The 18,513-nt window shown below is 43.6% G+C and overlaps 1 protein-coding gene across 2 annotated transcripts in view; it reads left to right on the plus strand.

Moving 5' to 3' along the window:
- Window positions 1–18,513, plus strand: part of LOC124596506 (EGF domain-specific O-linked N-acetylglucosamine transferase) — a 138,163-nt gene that overhangs the window by 33,251 nt on the left and 86,399 nt on the right. For both annotated transcript variants that reach the window (XM_047135667.1, XM_047135668.1), the window contains exon 4: window positions 13,642–13,790. In XM_047135667.1, coding sequence (XP_046991623.1) covers window positions 13,642–13,790 — 149 coding nt within the window. The remainder of the gene's footprint in view (window positions 1–13,641; window positions 13,791–18,513) is intronic.

Consider the following 18,513-nt stretch of genomic DNA (forward strand, 5'->3'; position numbering starts at 1 on the left):
ACTGAAAGACGTAAGTGAAAACAAGGCACCATGAGTAGAGAAAAATTGCTCAGAATTACTGTATGATTGGGATCATCATTCATGACTATTTCATCTGGGTGAGATATATATGACATGTGAAATACCCTCAGACTTCAAGAAGAATGTAATAATCCCATTTCCAAAGAAGGCAGGTGGCGACAGGTGTGAATATCACCAAACCATCAGTTTAATAAGTCATGGTTCCATAATAATAACACAAAATATTTGCAGGAGAATGAAAACTCTGGTGGAAGCAGGCCCTGAGGAAGATCAGTTTAGGTGAGGAAATGTAAGACACACGAGCCAGTGTTGACCATATGTCTTATTTTAGAAGATGGAAGAAAAGCAAACCTGTTTCTGTACAATTTGTATGCCATTTGACAATGTGGCCTGGAATGCATTCTTTGTTGTTGGAATAATGTTTCTGTCAGAGGCAGCAAAGGATGCGAAAGATCAGCTGGAAGGAGTGGATAGTGTCATTAAGACAGATTATAAGAGGAGCATCAACAAAAGTAAAATGAGGATAATGGTATGTAACTGAATTAAAATCAATTGATACTGAGGAAATTATATTAGCTAATGACACTACAAGTAGTAGATGAATTTTACTATTTGGAGAGACAAATAGTTGACAGTGGCTGAAGTAGAGGTGATGTAAAATACAGACTGACAGTATCTGGAAATGTGTTTCTGAAAAAGATCAATATTTTAACATGTAACATACATTTAAGCTATAGGAAGTCCTTTCTAAAGGTATGTGCCTGGAGTGTAGCCTGATGCGGCCGGGACTCGGGCACAACTTGACTAAAACGGGATCAGTTAATAGGACTCACCATGAAGCATTTAATTATTGTCAATTTGGTAATGAAGGGAAGTGGGAGGGGGGGTGGGGGGCCGAAGTAAAAATTGTAGAGGGAGACCAAGACCTGACCATAGCAAGAAAGTTCAAGTGGTTGTAGATTGCAGTGGCTATGTAGAGATAAAGTGGGTTTCATAAGTGCCCCTCTGCCACCGATAATCTGGTCTGCCATCTGTATGGCCTCTGCCCACTGTCAGCATCTGGTTGCTGTCCTTTTTGACATGCGGGAGACATACGATACGACATGGCAACATCCCATCCTCACCTCGCTTCATGGGTGGGGTCTTCGGGGCCCGCTCCCGATTTTCATATAAAATTTTCTGTCGCTTCGTTCCTTCCGTGTGCAAGTTGTGGCCTCCCATAGTTCCTCCCGAGTTCAGGAGAATGGGGTCCCACAAGGATCTGTCTTGAGTGTCTGCCTCTTTTTAGTTGCAATTAATGGGCTCGCTGCAGCGGTGGGAACGTCCGTCTCAGCTTCCTTGTATGCTGATGACTTCTGCCTGTACTATAGCTCCACTGACATTGGTGCTGCCTTTCTGCAGCTGCAGGGCACTATCTGCAATGCACAGTCTTGGGCTGTAGCGCATGGCTTCCAGTTTTCTGCTGCCAAGACCTGCGTTAAGCGTTTCTGCCGGCATCACACTGTTCACCCTGTGCCACAGCTTTATCTTGATGGCAGACCTCTAGCTGTGGTGGAAACACATCGGTTTTTGGGATTGGTTTTAGATACCCGGTTGACTTGGCTCCCTCATATTCGGCAGCTTAAACAAACTGCTGGCAGCATCTTGACACTCTTCACTGCTTGAGTCACACAAGCTGCCCGGGCGTTAATTCGGTCCCGTCTAGATTTTGGTAGCCTGGCTTATGGTTGCTTGACCCCATCCTTCACAGTGGGATCCAACCCGCCACTGGAGCTTTCCGCACAAACCTCCATTGCGGATCCGGCACCATCAACTACTGGCCGCTTATGCTGCATATCTTTGCAGCCTGCTTGGGCATCACAATTACCGTCTCCTGTTCCCTCACTCGGTCGTCCATCTTCCAGAACGGCGGCTCCGGTCAGGGTGTACGATCGTGGTTCGTGTCAGGGCTCTTCTCTCTGGGCTTGAGGTTTTCTCTCTTCAACCTCTTTTCCGGGCCCTCTGCATATGCCCCCATGGTGTGTGCCCCACCCAAGCCTTCAGCTCAATTTGGCATAGGGCCCGAAGGACTCAGTCCCTCCTGAGGCCCTTCACCGTCACTTTCTTTCAATCCTTGCCACGTTTCAAGGCTCTGATGTGGTCTATACCGATGGTTCAATGGTTGCTGGTCGTGTCGGTTATGCTCTTATTATAGGTGATCATTATGAGCAATGCTCATTGCCGGCTGGCTGCAGTGTCTTCACTGCAGAGCTGGTCGCCATCTCTTGCGCCCTAGAGCATATCCGCTCCTGCTCAGGTGAGTCCCTGAGTGGTTTACGAGCTATCGACCAGTGTTTTCCTCGCTCTTGTCTGGCGATGGCTATCCAGGAGTCCATCCATACTCTTGCTCGTTGTGGCCACTCCGTCGTTTTTCTGTGGACCGCGGGTCGTGTCGGCATCCTGGGTAATGAACATGTTGACACACTGGTGAAATAGGCTGTCGATGCACCAGCCTTGGTGACTGTGGATCAGTGTTGACAGTGGTCCACATTTTGTTGGCCTGTCCGTTTTTAACTATGCTCAGGCAGATGTATGCGCTGCCTGATATGCTCCCTGCACTTTTATCGGATGATGCCGCAATGGCAGACTTAGTTTTGAGTTTTATTCGTGTAGGATGCTTTTATCGCTCAATTTGAGGGTTTGTGTCCTTTTTATGTTGAGTCTGGCCTTTGGCCTCCAGTTTTAGATTGTGGTTTTTAGTGTGTTTCTTGGTGGTTGGCTTTTCCTTTCATGATCGGCCAACCACTGTCACACTCTGTGTGCTTTTAATTCCTTTTGTCTGGTCTTTGTCTGTGTCTTTCTGGTTCTGTGTCGCTCCTTGTCATCTCAATTGCTTGTTTTTTTTTTTCTTTGTTTTCTTGTAGGATTTTATGGCCGTGGAACAAGGGACCGATGGCCTTTGTAGTCTGGTCCCTTCAACCCCCACAAACCAACCAACCAGAGATAAAGAGGTTTGCACATGATAGACTAGCATGGAGTATCAAACCAGCCTTTGCAAATATAACTAGAGCTGAGTAAGAAGAGTCTCATCATCACAGTTTTCAATACAAAAACATGTACACAGTTATGTGACATAAATATATGTTCATAAATACTTCACAGTACAATACCAGTATTAAAATAAGGATAGTTGCTACTCACCAGTAGGGGAGATGCTGAGGTGCAGATGAGCACAACAAAAAGACTGTTGGAAAATGAACTTTCGACCAATAAAGCCTTTATCAAAAAACACACACACACACACACACACACACACACACACACACGCGCAAATGCGACACATACACACATGACCACACACAGTTTCTGGCTGCTGAAGCCACACTGCAAGGAGCAGTGTATGATGGGAGAGGACTGTGGGGGAATGAGGCGGCTTGGGCAGGGAGGGGGAGGGATAGCAGAGTAAGGGTTGGGGGCTGGTAAAGCATTGCTTGTGGGAGCGTACATGGATGAGGTGGAGAGAGGGTAGGGCAGCTAGGTGTAGTCAGGAGGTTAGACAGGGGGCTGGGGAGGGTGGATTGGGGGGGGGGGTGAGGTAGTAGAAAAGGAGAAAAGTAAAAAAGACTGAAGGTGCGTTGGTGGAATAGAGGGATGTGTAGGCTGAAAAGGGAACAGGGAAGGGGTTAGATGGGTAAGGACAATGACTGATGAAGGTTGAGGTCAGGAGGGTTACGAGAACATAGGATATGTTGCAGGAAGTGTTTCCACCTGCATGGTTCAGAAAAACTGGTGTTGGTAGGGAGAATCCAGATAGCACAGGCTGTGAAACAGTCACTGAAATGAAGAACATTGCATTGGGCATGTGCTCAGCAACAGAGTGGTCCAGCTGTTTCTTGGCTGTAGTTTGCTGATGGCCATTCTTCCAGACAGGTAACTGGTTGGTTGTTATGCCCACGTAGAGTGAAGCACAGTGGTTGCAGTTTAACTTGTAAACGACATGTTTCACAGGTAGGCTTGTCTTTGATGGGGTAGGTGATGTTTGTAACCGGACTGGAGTAGGTGGTGGTGGGAGGATGTATGGGACACATTTTGCATCTATGTCTATTACAGGGATATGAGCCAAAAGGCAAGGAGTTGGGAGCAGGGATTGTGTAAGGATGGATGAGGATATTGTGTAGGTTCAGTGGGCTGTGGAATATCACTGTGAGAGGGGGTGGGAAGGATAGAGGATAGAACATTCTCAGTTCGGAGCATCACAGGAAGTAGTCGAAACCCTGATGGAGAACGTAATTCAGTTGCTCCAGTCCTGGGTGGTACTGATTCGTGAGAGGAGTGCTCCTCTGTGGCCGGACAGTGGGACTTTGGGAGGTGGCAGGTGGCGTATGTACTACATGGCACTCAGCACCAAAATTCGTGTTTTTCTGTCATATCCTTTATTTGTGTTTGTAGCAGAGTCGTTGGGGAGGGGGGAGAGGAATGGACTGTCTACAATGTTTCCATGCTCTGATTTCTCTTGTATTCTTTTTTGTGATCCCAGTGCACAATATATGATGAGGCAGCAGAATTGTTGCACATTCTTCCCCAAATACTGTCTCTCAAAATTGATCCAACAGTGTTTCGGCCAGACAATGTTGCAATTTTCAAAACAATTCTCTTTAAGTTCCCTGAGCATCTTTGTTATCCTTCTTTATGTCAATATTGTGAAAAGGATAGATTGCTATTCACCATGTAGTGGAGATGTTGAGTTGGAGACAGAAATTACAAAAACACTATTAAACACATGAGCTTTCGGCCAGAAAGCCTTCTTCTGAAATGGACAACATGCGCGCGCACACACACACACACACACACACACACACACACACACACACACACACACACACACACGCACACGCATGCAAATGCAGCTCACACACACACATGAGCTCTCTCTGTGCCTCCCAAGGCCAGACTGCTTGCAACTGTACGTGATGGGAGAAGCAGTCTGAGTGATGGATGTAAGAAGGATGCTGGGGTGGGTAGGGGAGGGGGCGGGGGGAGAGCTCTGTGTGGGTGGGGAATGGTAAAGTGCTATTTGTGGAGCAAGCAGAGTTGATAGGATAGGGCAGCTAGATGCAATCCGTATGCTACACAGAGAGTGGGAGGTGGGGTGGGGGGTGGGGTAGGGGTGGAAAAGGAGAGAAATCAAAGATTATGGGTGCACTTGTGGAATAGAAGACTGTGTAGTGTCGGAGAGGGAATAGGGAAGGGGATAGTTGGGTGAAGGGCAATGACTAGCAAAGGCTGAGGCTGGGAGGGCTACGTGAATGTAGGGTATATTGCAGGGAGAGTTCCAACTTGCACAGTTCAGAGAAGCTAGTGGTGGTAGGAAGCATCCAGATAGCACAGGCTGTGAAGTAGCCATTAAAATGGAGAACATTGTATTGGACAACATGCTCATTGACTGTGTGATACAGCTGTTTCTTGGTCACAGTTTGTTGGTGGGCATTCATGTGAACAGACAGATGGTTGGTTGTCATGCTCATGTAGAACAAAGCATAGTGGTTGCAGCTTAGCTTTTAGATCACTTGACTCATTTCACAGGTAGCCCTGCATTCAATGGGATAGATGATACTTGTGGGTGGACTGGAGTGGGTGATGGTGGGAAGATGTATGGGACAGGTCTTGCATCTAGGTCTATTACAGGTATATGAACCATGAGGCAAGGCATCAGAAGCAGGGGTGGAGTAGAGCCGGACAAGGATATTGTGCTGATTTGGTGGGCAGTGGAATACCATTGTGGGAGGGGTAATGCAGATAGTGGATAGCACATTCCTCACTTCAGGGCACACGAGAGGTAGTTGAAACCATGGTGGGAAATGTGATTCACTTGTTCCAGTCCTGGGTGACACTGTTGTAGAATTTTAGAACATTTTTTTTGCTCGCGTATCATGTCATTTTTGGAAACCCAGAATCTACTCTGTAGGAATCAACATGGATTCTGGAAACAGCGATCGTGTGAGACCCAACTCGCTTTATTTGTTCATGAGACTCAGAAAATATTAGATACAGGCTCCCAGGTAGATGCTATTTTCCTTGACCTCCGAAAGGCGTTCGATACAGTTCCGCACTGTCGCCTGATAGACAAAGTATGAGCCTACGGAATATCAGACCAGCTGTGTGGCTGGAATGAAGATTTTTTAGCAAACAGAACACAGCATGTTGTTATCAATGGAGAGACGTCTACAGACGTTAAGGTAACCTCTGGCATGCCACAGGGAAGTGTTATGGGACCATTGCTTTTCACAATATTTATAAATGACCTAGTAAATAGTGTCGGAAGTTCCATGTGGCTTTTCACGGATGATGCTGTAGTATACAGAGAAGTTGCAGCATTAGAAAATTGTAGCGAAATGCAGGAAGATCTGCAGCAGATAGGCACTTGGTGCAGGGAGTGGCAACTGACCCTTAACATAGATAAATGTAATGTATTGCGAATACATAGAAAGAAGGATCCTTTATTGTATGATTATATGATAGCGGAACAAACACTGGTAGCAGTTATTTCTGTAAAATATCTGGGAGTATGCGTACGAAACGATTTGAAGTGGAATGATCATATAAAATTAATTGTTGGTAAGGCGGGTACCAGGTTGAGATTCATTGGGAGAGTCCTTAGAAAATGTGGTCCATCAACAAAGGAGGTGACTTACAAAACACTCGTTCGACCTATACTTGAGTATTGCTCATCAGTGTGGGATCCGTACCAGATCGGGTTGACGGAGGAGATAGAGAAGATCCAAAGAAGAGCGGCGCGTTTCATCACAGGGTTATTTGGTAACTGTGATAGCGTTACGGAAATGTTTAGCAAACTCAAGTGGCAGACTCTGCAAGAGAGGCGCTCTGTATCGCGGTGTAGCTTGCTCGCCAGGTTTCGAGAGGGTGCGTTTCTGGATGAGGTATAGAATATATTGCTTCCCCCTACTTATACCTCCCGAGGAGATCACGAATGTAAAATTAGAGAGATTCGAGCGCGCACGGAGGCTTTCAGACAGTCGTTTTTCCCGCGAACCATACGCGACTGGAACAGAAAAGGGAGGTAATGACAGTGGCACGTAAAGTGCCCTCCGCCACACACTGTTGGGTGGCTTGCAGAGTATAAATGTAGATGTAGATGAGTCACGAGAGGAATGCTCATCTGTGGCCTGATGATGGGACCTGGCGAGGGGGTGGGCAACTGGAAATATAAGGCATGAGAGATCTGTTATTGTACAAGGTTGGGGGAAAATTACAGTCAATGAAGGCCTCAGAAAGACATTTTGTATATTTTGACTGCTCGTCACTACAGAAGCAATGGCCATGGTTGGCTAGGCTGTATGGAAGGGTCTTCTTGGTATGGAACAGGTGGCAGCTGTTGAAGTGGAGCTATTGCTGGTGGTTGGCATATTTGATATGGGCAGAGATACTGTTTTAGCCATATTTGAGGTGGAGGTCAACATCGGGGGAGGTGTTGTTGGGCTGAGGAGGTGCAGGTGAAGGGAATGGGGAGCAGGTGTTGAGGTTCTGGAGGAATGTGGGTAGTGTGTCCTCACCCTCAATCCAAATCACAAAGCTGTCATCAGTGACTCTGAACCAGATGAGGAGTTTGGGATTCTGGATGGTTAGGAAGGGGTTCTCTAGAAGACCCATGAATAGGTTTGCCTAGGATGGCATCATGCAGGTGCCCATTGCCGTATTGCAGATTTGTTTGTAGGTGATGCCTTCAGAGTGGCAGTAATTGTGGATGAAGATATAGTTGGTCATGGTACCAGGAAGGAGATTGTACGTTTTGTGTATGTTGGGCATTGAGAAAGGTAGTGTTCAGTAGTGGCTAGGCCATGGGAATTAGATACATTAATGTAAAGAGCGATGGTATCAATAGTGATGAGTAGAGCACCATGTGGTAGAGACACAAACTATTGGGAGTTGGTGAAGGAAATGGTGATATCTTTTCTATAGGAGGGTAGGTCATGGGTAATAGGCTGACGTGTCGGTCTTTAAGAGCAGAGGTTGTCTCAGTGGGGGGGCAAAGTAACTGGCCACAATGGGGTGTCCTAGGTGGCTGAGTTTATGAACTTTAGGAAGCTTGTAGAAGGCAGGCAGGAGTGCATGCAGGGAGTGGTAAGTCTAGAGAGAGAGAGAGAGTGAGAGAGAGAGAGAGAGAGAGAGAGAGAGAGAGAGAGAGAGAGAGACTCTGGGGAGAGGTTCTGGGATGGGCCTGAGACCTAAAGCCTAAGGATTTGAGGAGAGGCTGGAGATCGTGCTGGGTATCTGGAATCCAGCAGGATTGTTGGTGGACAGATTTGACAGATGGTGAAGTCCTACTGCCAGGTAATCCTTGTGGTTCAAAATAACAGCAGTGGAGCCTTTGTCAGCAGGTTAGATAATAAGGTGGGGGTCAGATTTTAGGTAGTGGATTTTGGTTCTTTCTGCTGATGTAAGGTCAGCTCGCATGTTGAGGGATTTAGGGAATGACAGCAAGGCAAGGTTTGAGGTTAAGAAATTCTGGAAGTTTTTGAGGGTGGGGTTAATGTAATAGGTCTGCGAGGTAGGGTTTGTCAGCTATGACGGTATGTGGGGAAGGTTTGGAGGCTGTTGAAGAGGTGGTGGATAGAGGTAGCCCAAGGCAGGAGTGGGGAGAGAACAGGTTGGAGAGTTTTTTGAGGTGGTGTTGTGCATGCTGCGTTAGTTCTTGGAGGATAAGAGTTTCAGTGTGTGAGATGTGATCCAGGAATTTGGGATTACACATCTGGAGAATTTCACAGATGGAGAAGAGATACTGCAAGGATGTTTGGGCCTGATTGATATGGTTTTGCAGGACTGTGTTGGTGAGTTAAGGACTGGCAGTATGTGAACAGATGGAGGTCATTGTGGAAAGAGGGATTGCAGCAGTAGATAGGTAATTTGATAGTAAGGACATTAGGGGGGATTCCAAGAGCCAAGCACCAATGCAGGAACAATATGTTGGGTTGGGCTGTGGCTAGGGATAAGGAAACTTTTCTGTATTGGCATAGATGGATGGAGCATGGCCATGGTGAAAGATGAAAATACGTAAATAACATAGAAATATGTGCAAAAAGTTCCCAAAAATACACAAAAAGTCATGGGGAAAAATCATAAGAAGAGCAGAGCAGATGAAGTACAGGGAAATAGGATGAAACCTGAGGGAATAGGCTGATGGGGGAAGGCAAAAACGAACTGAAATCGATGTGAAAACACAGTGAGATCAAAGACAAAAATAAATAAAAAGATTTTAATGTGGCTTGTGTTCAGTTGGTGTATATGTATGAGGAAGTGGGACAGCAGATGTGTCTAGACCAGATGAGATTAGTGTAAATCGGAATAAGAGAGGGGAAAGAATGGGTGGTGGGGAGGGGTTGGTAGCATGAAGTACAAGTTCATGTAGCACAGGAAGGTACAGAAAATAACGTGTGGAAATATGCAAGAGTGATGCAGGAAGTGTGATCAATTTTAAGGTCTAGGATTAATGATAATGGTGGGAGTAATGTGGGTAATGAAATGCTGTACCAATAGTGAGTGTGATCTTGTAGCCATGTGTTGTGCGTGGACTAGAATGATGATACAGTGTGGCTTGTAAGTAAGAGCATGCATTGCAGTTTGGAAGGCAAAATGAAGAACAAGAAAAGAAAAGAAAGAACAAGACAGATGCTGAGTACAGTAGCATTAGAAAATAGTGACTAGGAGACATAATTGAATGCTCCTCGAAGCAAATGTTACTTTACTGTGGGTACCTTCATTTGTCTTCGTTTTTAATACATTTAAGAGACTTTTTTTTGTTGTGTTTGTCTGTGCCTCAACACCCCTGCTATATTTGATTGTACTCTTTTCTTGTGAATTATAGTGACCTTTTATGGTCCTTGCTCTGTCTGCTATAATACATATTTCTTAAAATAAAAAATAAAAAAGCCTCCAAATGCTGAAGCAATATTCTACAACTAGCATCTTTTATATGATTTATTTTGCAAGTTCATGACACTGCAAGAACTGTAGAAGGGAGCCTTGGCTGCTTTTACTTAACTCTTCTATGTTGTGGATTATCCCTTTCAGAACATGCAATGAATAGCCTTTGGATTTGTACCCTCACGTGTCACTGTTTCCGTATGCGGGATCTCTACGTGGCTGCTAGGACATTAACCAAAGATTCTTTTTTATTGTAGTGTTAGTAGACATACTGTCCATTGCAAGGCCAGCTTCTCATTACAGTTTTGTTTTGTGGATTTAATTTCGATAACATTGGTTTTATGAACTCTCAGCCAGGGTCCAAGACATGTCTTGTGTGCCTTGATTTTATTTAATCAGAAGGCAAAACAACAGTGGACTTAGCACACTGTTCCCTGCTCTGAAAGCAAGTTTATTGTGCAGTATCTCTGCCTATTAGGATTTCTGTGCATTAGACAATATCCCAGTGCCCACAAAACCGACATCACCAGAGTTATAAATACCAACCATGTATGATGTAACTGAACAGTTGTAAACAATTCCTGTTTTTCCTTCAAATGGGAAGTTTCCTAAATATCATTTGATTCAAAACTGCACAACCATCTTTGGTACAATACACACCAACTAGAAATGTAAGCTAGCAGACACCCCACTTTCTACTTTTCTAAAGTGGGATAACATTGTTCTACAAATTTTAAAGCATTCAATGTTATGGTGAATAGTGTGTAATTTCTTCTTGTTTTTGTGTCTCAAAAATAAAAAAATGAAGCTTAAATTCATAGATTGACTGTCCTTTGTGAGATAATGATAGTGATTGCATGTATCTTACAAGAAAAGATGAAGTAATTCTTAAAAAAATGATAAGATGTCTCATTTTGAATGGCTCCTAGTATTGTGCTACAGGAGTATCCCTTTCACCACCAAACAAATTCACTTGACATGGCAGCAGTCCATTTCCTTGTTTACTTTCATTCCATCAATGAAATATCCTGGTGTAAGTACTGGCCATGTACACATTAACATCAGCACAGTTTGACGGGAATATATCCACATTTTATTCCAAAATTTATTTTGTTAGTGATACATTTCATTGCAATTATTCATATGGGCATTTGAGATCATCCACAAGTTCTTTGAAATTTTTTTGTTTGAAGTTTCGACAAAAATAATTTGAAAAATTTTTAAGGAATTTCAGTTCTGTTTTCTCCTTGTCATTTACCAAAAATTCAACTGAATGTCTTTAAAAAGTTCGCTGATATGTAAACCAATAAGCTTATCTACTTTCCCTTTTTTCAGAACTGAGCCTGGCAACATTGATGTAAGTATGTGAATGCAGAGCTATTTACACCTAAAGTTTTTCAGTATTCTTCCTCAGTCTGAATTTCCAATGCAGTGCTGGAAGAAAACTCTGCTTGGCTCTGTCAATGTTTCATATACAATATTTATCATTCCAGGAATTAATTATTGTACCTCCACCCAGTTTTTCTGTAAATAGTGTCTGTCCATAGTACAACTATCTCACTTCCCTGTGAAATAATAATACTTGGCATTGCCAAATTGCGGTCCTAATAATATGGCAATAATTTTAACTTCTCCATAAATTTTCAACGGGTTTCTCACATAATCTACAACTATCCTGAGCACACCACGCAACATGATGTTCTTCATATCAGTGACTGCTTCACAGCCTGTGCCATCTGGATCTTTTCTAGCAACACCAACTTTTCTGAATTGCACAGGTGGAACTCTCCATGCAATATATCCTACAATTCTGTCACCCTCCTGGCCTCAACCTTCGTTAGTCATTGTCCTTACCAATCGATGCCCTTCCCTGCTCCCATTCCAGCACTAGACAGCCCTCTATTCCACTAACACACCTTCAGTCTTTGTACTTCTCCCCTTTTCCGCTACCCCTCTCCCCCTTCCCCACCCACCCTCTCCCTAACTTCCGTGTAACTTCCTGACTGCACCTAGCTGCCCTACCCTCCCTCCATCTCGTCCATGTATGGTTCCACAAGCAGCACTTTACCATGCCCCAACCACTATCCTGCTATCCCTCCCCCTCTCTGCCCCAGCCTCCTCCTTACCCCCACAGTCCGGTTGCCTTTCCCATCATGCACTGCTGCTTGCTGTCTGCTTTGCGTGTGTGTGTGTTTTGTCTATTTTTGACGAAGGCCTTGTTGGCCGAAAGCTCACTCTCTGACAGTCTTTTTGTTGTTCCTATCTGCGGCTCAGCATCTCCACTATATGGTGAGTAACAACTACCCTTTTCATAATATTGTTACATTCCATCCAGGATTTTCCATTGTTAGGCTATCGAGATGTTTCTCATATTTGGGTATATTCCCTTTGGATTGGTAGTATGTTCTACAGATGAAGAAGGAAACTTGTTACCATTGTGTGAAAGTACCACTTTGAGACTTTCTTTGAAGTGTCCATTAATAGTTGCGTTGTTCAGGATGGCATATGACATTCACTGCATTCGTCACACTGTGTGTGTCTTCAAAGTTTGTCGTGAGGTCACCTGCAGTTTTAAAGGACTGCTCCAGTTCCTTTGTCATATTACCAAATGGACACTTTCAAATAATTGTATAAATACTTCCACTGTTTTAAATGAGATACCAGTAGTTTTGCCCTTTTTTTCTAAAGAAATATCTAGATCTCTGAAGAGATCACTGAACTCCACTTGTGCCATATTGTGAATCAAGGAGGATGTGCTTAGAAAGCAGTATGCCTCTGTCAACTAGATGGTGTTTTCATCTTCAGTTGAGGAATCTTTCAAGCCCACAGATAGACTGTCTGGAAATTTAGGAGCAGTATGCTCTTTGTCATGAGCTGCAGGGTGAATTGCAGAGCATAATAATATGTGCTCTGCAATACTTCTTCATGAAGACGCCTTTGTTTATGGGGCAAATAGGAATCAATATTACAATTGGCAGACTCCATCCAAACCATCAGCAGTCCATACGGCATATGGCATCCTTCTCCATTCATTCACTTATTGAGGGTAAATGAACACAAGGTATTCATTTTTTTATCCTAGTCCTCTATCTTAAAATCAAAATACAATAATTACTCCTTTTTTATAGGAGATGTAACTGAACTCCTCTCAAAGCAAATGTTATACTTCACTGCAAGTATATCAGTTATCTTCATTTTTAAGACATTCAAAGGACAGTATTGTGTTGGCCTATTAATAGTAGGCTGCCAGTTGGAAGCATAAAACAACACAATTCTCATGATTGTACTCAGAGAATCATCAAAATGTAACCACTTTATTATAGCAGTTATTAAGAAATGAAGTCCCTTTTATGGCCAAAATGTGACTGATTACTTTGTGAAAACATGCAGAGCATGTACCCCATCATGTGGTGATCTCGTACTGTGAGAATTCAGACATGCCCAAATAGTATTTCCAAGCACCAGTATGTGGGGCTCAATGTTTGGTAATACAGGTATGGCTCCAGATCAGAAACTTGAACTAATAAGCAAATTTTAGCACCAGTTTCAGTTTCAGTGGGACACAATTAACAAAGTTTATCTTATTTCATTTTTACATTTTGCATGTCAAACTGTGTAATCATTAAAAGATGTTTAATGAAATTAATCCTAACTTTAAAAGTATTACATGTATATCTGTATTATTTTTCCATTTGTTTGCAGGAGGATTCATCCTTGGAATGCTCAAAACACTTGAGATTTTGTAGAGGCCGTAACTTGATGATCAACTTGACTGATTTAGCATCTCGATCTGAACCATTACGATACAAAATGGATGTCCTGAAGCCTGGTCAAATTGGTGGATATTGCAGGTAGTTTTTGACAAAGCTACACTTGAAAATACTCCATTCCAGTACACCAACAGTGCATATAATTCCCTCCCTCCCTCCCTCCCTTCCAGTAAACCAACAGTGCATATAAATCCCTCCCTCCCCCCTCTCTCTCCTCCCCCTCCCCCTCTCCCCTCCCCCTCCCCCTCCCCCTCCCCCTCTCCTCCCCCTCCCCCTCCCTCCCCCTCCCCCAAACCCTCTTCTGAGAAACTTGTAACTTTTTTCAGTAGGTATTCACTGTCCAGTAATTCTTACCCATGTGTTTTATTTTTTATTTTTGTCTATTGCTTTAATCATAATAGTTTCATTGCACTGATGTGTATAGTTAGTTACATATCTTTACTAATTTTTCATTTACTTTCTTTTGTACTGACATCAATTTTGATTTTGGAAGTTCAGTATTCCTCCAAAAGAGCTCTCAGCTACAAATAGCTGGGTGCATATAAAGTGATCAGTTTGACTAAAACAGTATCCATCACATTTCGGTGATTTTCATTGTGTTCTGTAGCCTTTTAAAGGGTAAATGAGAAAGAAAGGGGTACACAATAAATATAGTTACAGCTGAAACACCTACTAGCAAAACAAAGTACTGCAGTTTTTTACAAAGCTATGAGTATTGAAGGAAGTGCATGTAGTGTCTCCCATCAAAATATCAGAAGCCTGTGAATATAAAGAATTAATTTCTCACAGCCTTACAGGAAAATGAAAGGATAGATGGAATAGCAGCAGGCTTATTGTGCATATCAGAACATATCACAGAAATTAATGAAACTAAATAGATTCATCTTTAAGAGGAAATGAGAGTGGCAGTAAATACAAGAGTGGAGTTAAGTCCCAGAACCTTCAGGTTAATGAACATTGCATCAAAGAGATGTTTGAAAGCTGTGCCACAACAGTGGATCAGAAGCAAACGAGTGTGTAACACTGACTGGCCACCAACATGAAATATCTTAAGTTTCATAATGCATCTACGAGTAAAAACAATTTTAATAAGATTATGCAAATTTAAATGGAGAATCATTGTTTGTGAAGAGTTTAATGTTGATTTTCTTTCAGAAAATATTTATTGAGGACACACAGAGTTGTTGATGTTTCAGCTTTGGATTATTCGCTATAGTAAAATTTCCAACAATGATTGAAGCACATGTTACAGGAGGCATTGACAATTTGTTTATGAAGCTAGTTTGTCAGTAATTGATATTATGAGAGCTCCATGGTTGTATTATAAGATGTGTTATAGAAACAGCTAAGAACCTCTAATTTAAAGACATTTTTTGTTTAACATCTTTTATTGTCCCTTGCTATTACTGGTTTTGTTCTTTGGTTCATCATCAGATGGGTGTATTACAGAATGAACTGCTAAACCAAAAGTTGGTTGTTTTGTAAGTCATGGTGTCAGTGAACATGTCTTGATAGCTTTGAAGGACTGCATTTTCATTATTTTCCCTCTAACATGCAGTAGCATCACGTTAAATATATCCCCATGTTATAAACACAGTCACAATAACACAGAGCAATTGGTGAGTCACCATTAGCATGTTTACTGTGGTGTCACCGCCAGACACCACACTTGCTAGGTGGTAGCCTATAATTCGGCCGCGGTCCGGTAGTATGTGTCGGACCCGCGTGTCGCCACTATCAGTAATTGCAGACCGAGCGCCGCCACACAGCAGGTCTAGAGAGACGTCCTAGCACTCACCCCAGTTGTACAGCCGACTTCCTAGCGATGGTTCACTGACAAATTACGCTCTCATTTGCCGAGACGATAGTTAGCATAGCTTTCAGCTACGTCATTTGCTACGACCTAGCAAGGCGCCATTATCATTTGCTATTTATCTTGTGATGCATGTACCGTCAGACCGATGTTCACCAATTATGGATTAAAGTTAAGTATTCCAGAAGCTACGTACCTTTTTTGCTAGTCTCTATTCCTTTAACTGTTCCAGACCTCACACCAGCCTGCGTGAGCTTAAATGCATGCCTTTCGGCTTCCTCAGAGTGCTTGGTTGTCTTGCCCAGTCCACAAAAGTTATCCCATCCTCGTCGCCAACTTTTGTGGACTGGGCAAGACAACCAAGCCACTCTGAGGAAGCCGAAAGGCACGCGTTTAAGCTCACGCAGGCTGGCGTGAGGTCTGGAACAGTTAAAGGAATAGAGACTAGCAAAAAAGGTACGTAGCTTCTGGAATACTTAACTTTAATCCATAATTGGTGAACATCGGTCTGACGGTACATGCATCACAAGATAAATAGCAAATGATAATGGCGCCTTGCTAGGTCGTAGCAAATGACGTAGCTGAAAGCTATGCTAACTATCGTCTTGGCAAATGAGAGCGTAATTTGTCAGTGAACCATCACTAGCAAGTCGGCTGTACAACTGGGGCGAGTGCTAGGACGTCTCTCTAGACCTGCTGTGTGGCGGCGCTCGGTCTGCAATCACTGATAGTGGCGACACGCTGGTCCGACGTATACTACCGGACCGCGGCCGATTTAAAGGCTACCACCTAGCAAGTGTGGTCTCTGGCGGTGACACCACATTTACAATGAACAGTGTGATACCACATATGCTTCTCATGTTCTACAGTGCGATGATGTGTTTGTGATATCAGATTGTTCATTGTAAAAGTGCTACTGGTGACTCGCCCTTTACTTTGTGTTTTTGTGATTGTGTTTATAATAGTGGAACATGTTGACCATGATACTAATGTGTGTTACAAGGAAAATAATAAAAACACAAGCCTTCAAAGCTGTCAAGACACATTCACTGGCACTATGGTATAAAAAAAAAAAAACCACCACCTTCTGATCAGCAGTTCATCCTGTAATGCAGCCATCTGGTAATGAACGAAAGCTCTCAACCAGTAATAGCAGTAACAATGGTAATTCTCACTTCACATTTTACCCTTCTGCTTGTATTCAGCACTGCTGGGGTTTGTTTGTGTGGCAGTGGTAGTCTTGAGTTAATAATTATACAAAGCATACAAAGCGATATCACTAGGTTTGTATGCAATAGAAGAGCTGCATGATGGCAATATGCTCAGCTTTTCCCTCAGTGAAAGCAACCGCATCACTGTATTGTTGTGGTGCATCTGAGGATTCTTGTGTTACTCTGTTTTGGTTATTATATATTGCAGACTTTTCACTATTGTCAAGATATTTTCACAGAATCGGAGATTATTCGGAAATAAACCGAACAAATCATAATTGCATTTTTTTCTGTTTAATCCTTCAGAGACTATATTCCTGAAAAATCCCAAAAATTGTGTTAGTGGAGTTCAGATTCGCCCTGTGATGCCTAGATACATGTAACATTGTAGGCAGTGGAGCGAAAGAGACAACACTACATTCATAAATTCATCATCTACTCAAATTCTCAGTGTGTGTTCACATCTGTTCAGCATATCTCTGTTCCTTACAAAAGCAGGGGAAGAACATGTCATTTTCCTGTTTTTGGGGTGCACAGGAATTCAGGGAAATGAGTTAGCTGATTTTGCTCTAAAGATGCCTCTAATGGAAACTGAGTAACATGATTCGCAGTCCCTTTGTATCCCCCTGCTCTGTTCTGGGGCCACGGGTCCTGCTGGAATGTAAATGGGCCATGTTAACAGGCACGAGAGCTCCACTGCCTGTCGCTGGATTCGAACATGCGTCCTCTTCTGGGTTGAGGAAGAGGATGATGGGGATGTGCCTACAGATGGCTCCTGATGACAGAATAACAACATTTACTGGTCAACTGCGATACATTGGTTGTGGGCCCTGTGGGCGAGATTTGCTTCTGCTCGTAATATTCTCAGTGATGACAAAGATGCCCAGCAGACACTCACAAGCATGCCTGCTGTGGTGACTGTAGCTGCAATCCGCTGCCTTGGCCACAGCGCTCTGACTTTGTTGGGTCATACTGCGATGGCTGGGACCACACACCGCAGGCCTCTTTTGTAATGTGGCCGGGGGAGGGGGAGAGCAGTGGTGAGTCAGATCAGTGCCCTGTCTCAGCAACCGTCCTAAGCTGCGGCTGTCTGGTGTCGGCGGGCCAGGGTCCCTGGCTCCAGCTCCAGTCATGGCATTTGTGAAGGTGGCATCCCTAAACGATGGTGACAGCACGTTACCACAATGCACACCCCAAGCAATGACTTCCATGACAGGCGGCTGCCTGTTGTCGGTAGCGGCGTCACTCTGGTGCCTCCTTGGCAACAACCTGCATTACAACGATGACTGTCATGAGGACTATGATGGCAGTGATGACTCTGAACTGGTGGTGGCGCTGAGAGACACAGGCTCTGCGTCACCCCAATACCTCATGACGGATGATGATGGTGAGTTGGCTGCCGGTCCTTAAATATGGCTTTCTGCCACTGATGTCTGCAATTCTTCATCCCCAGCAGGTCAGTGGAATTTTATGGTTTCACTCAGCTGGCATAACTGACCTGATTACTGCCCTCGATGTTGACATTTTGGTGTGTAGCGAACTGCTTCTTGTCATGTCCACTAGTGGATGGTGACACATCATTCTCCTTCGTGTTGCTTAACTTAGCACTCCGTCGACCCACTTATGTCATGGTATCATCCTTCACATTTTAACAAACTTAACTACTGTAAAACTTCTACCTTTAACTAACTTAATCACTCTGATCATTTGACCCTCTACACTGCCCCCCTTCTACAGAAAGAATGCATCCCCATATTCTGTCTCTACATCTATTTACATT

This window comes from Schistocerca americana, chromosome 2 (genome assembly GCF_021461395.2).
Source record: "Schistocerca americana isolate TAMUIC-IGC-003095 chromosome 2, iqSchAmer2.1, whole genome shotgun sequence".
Classification (NCBI taxonomy): Eukaryota; Metazoa; Arthropoda; class Insecta; order Orthoptera; family Acrididae; genus Schistocerca; species Schistocerca americana.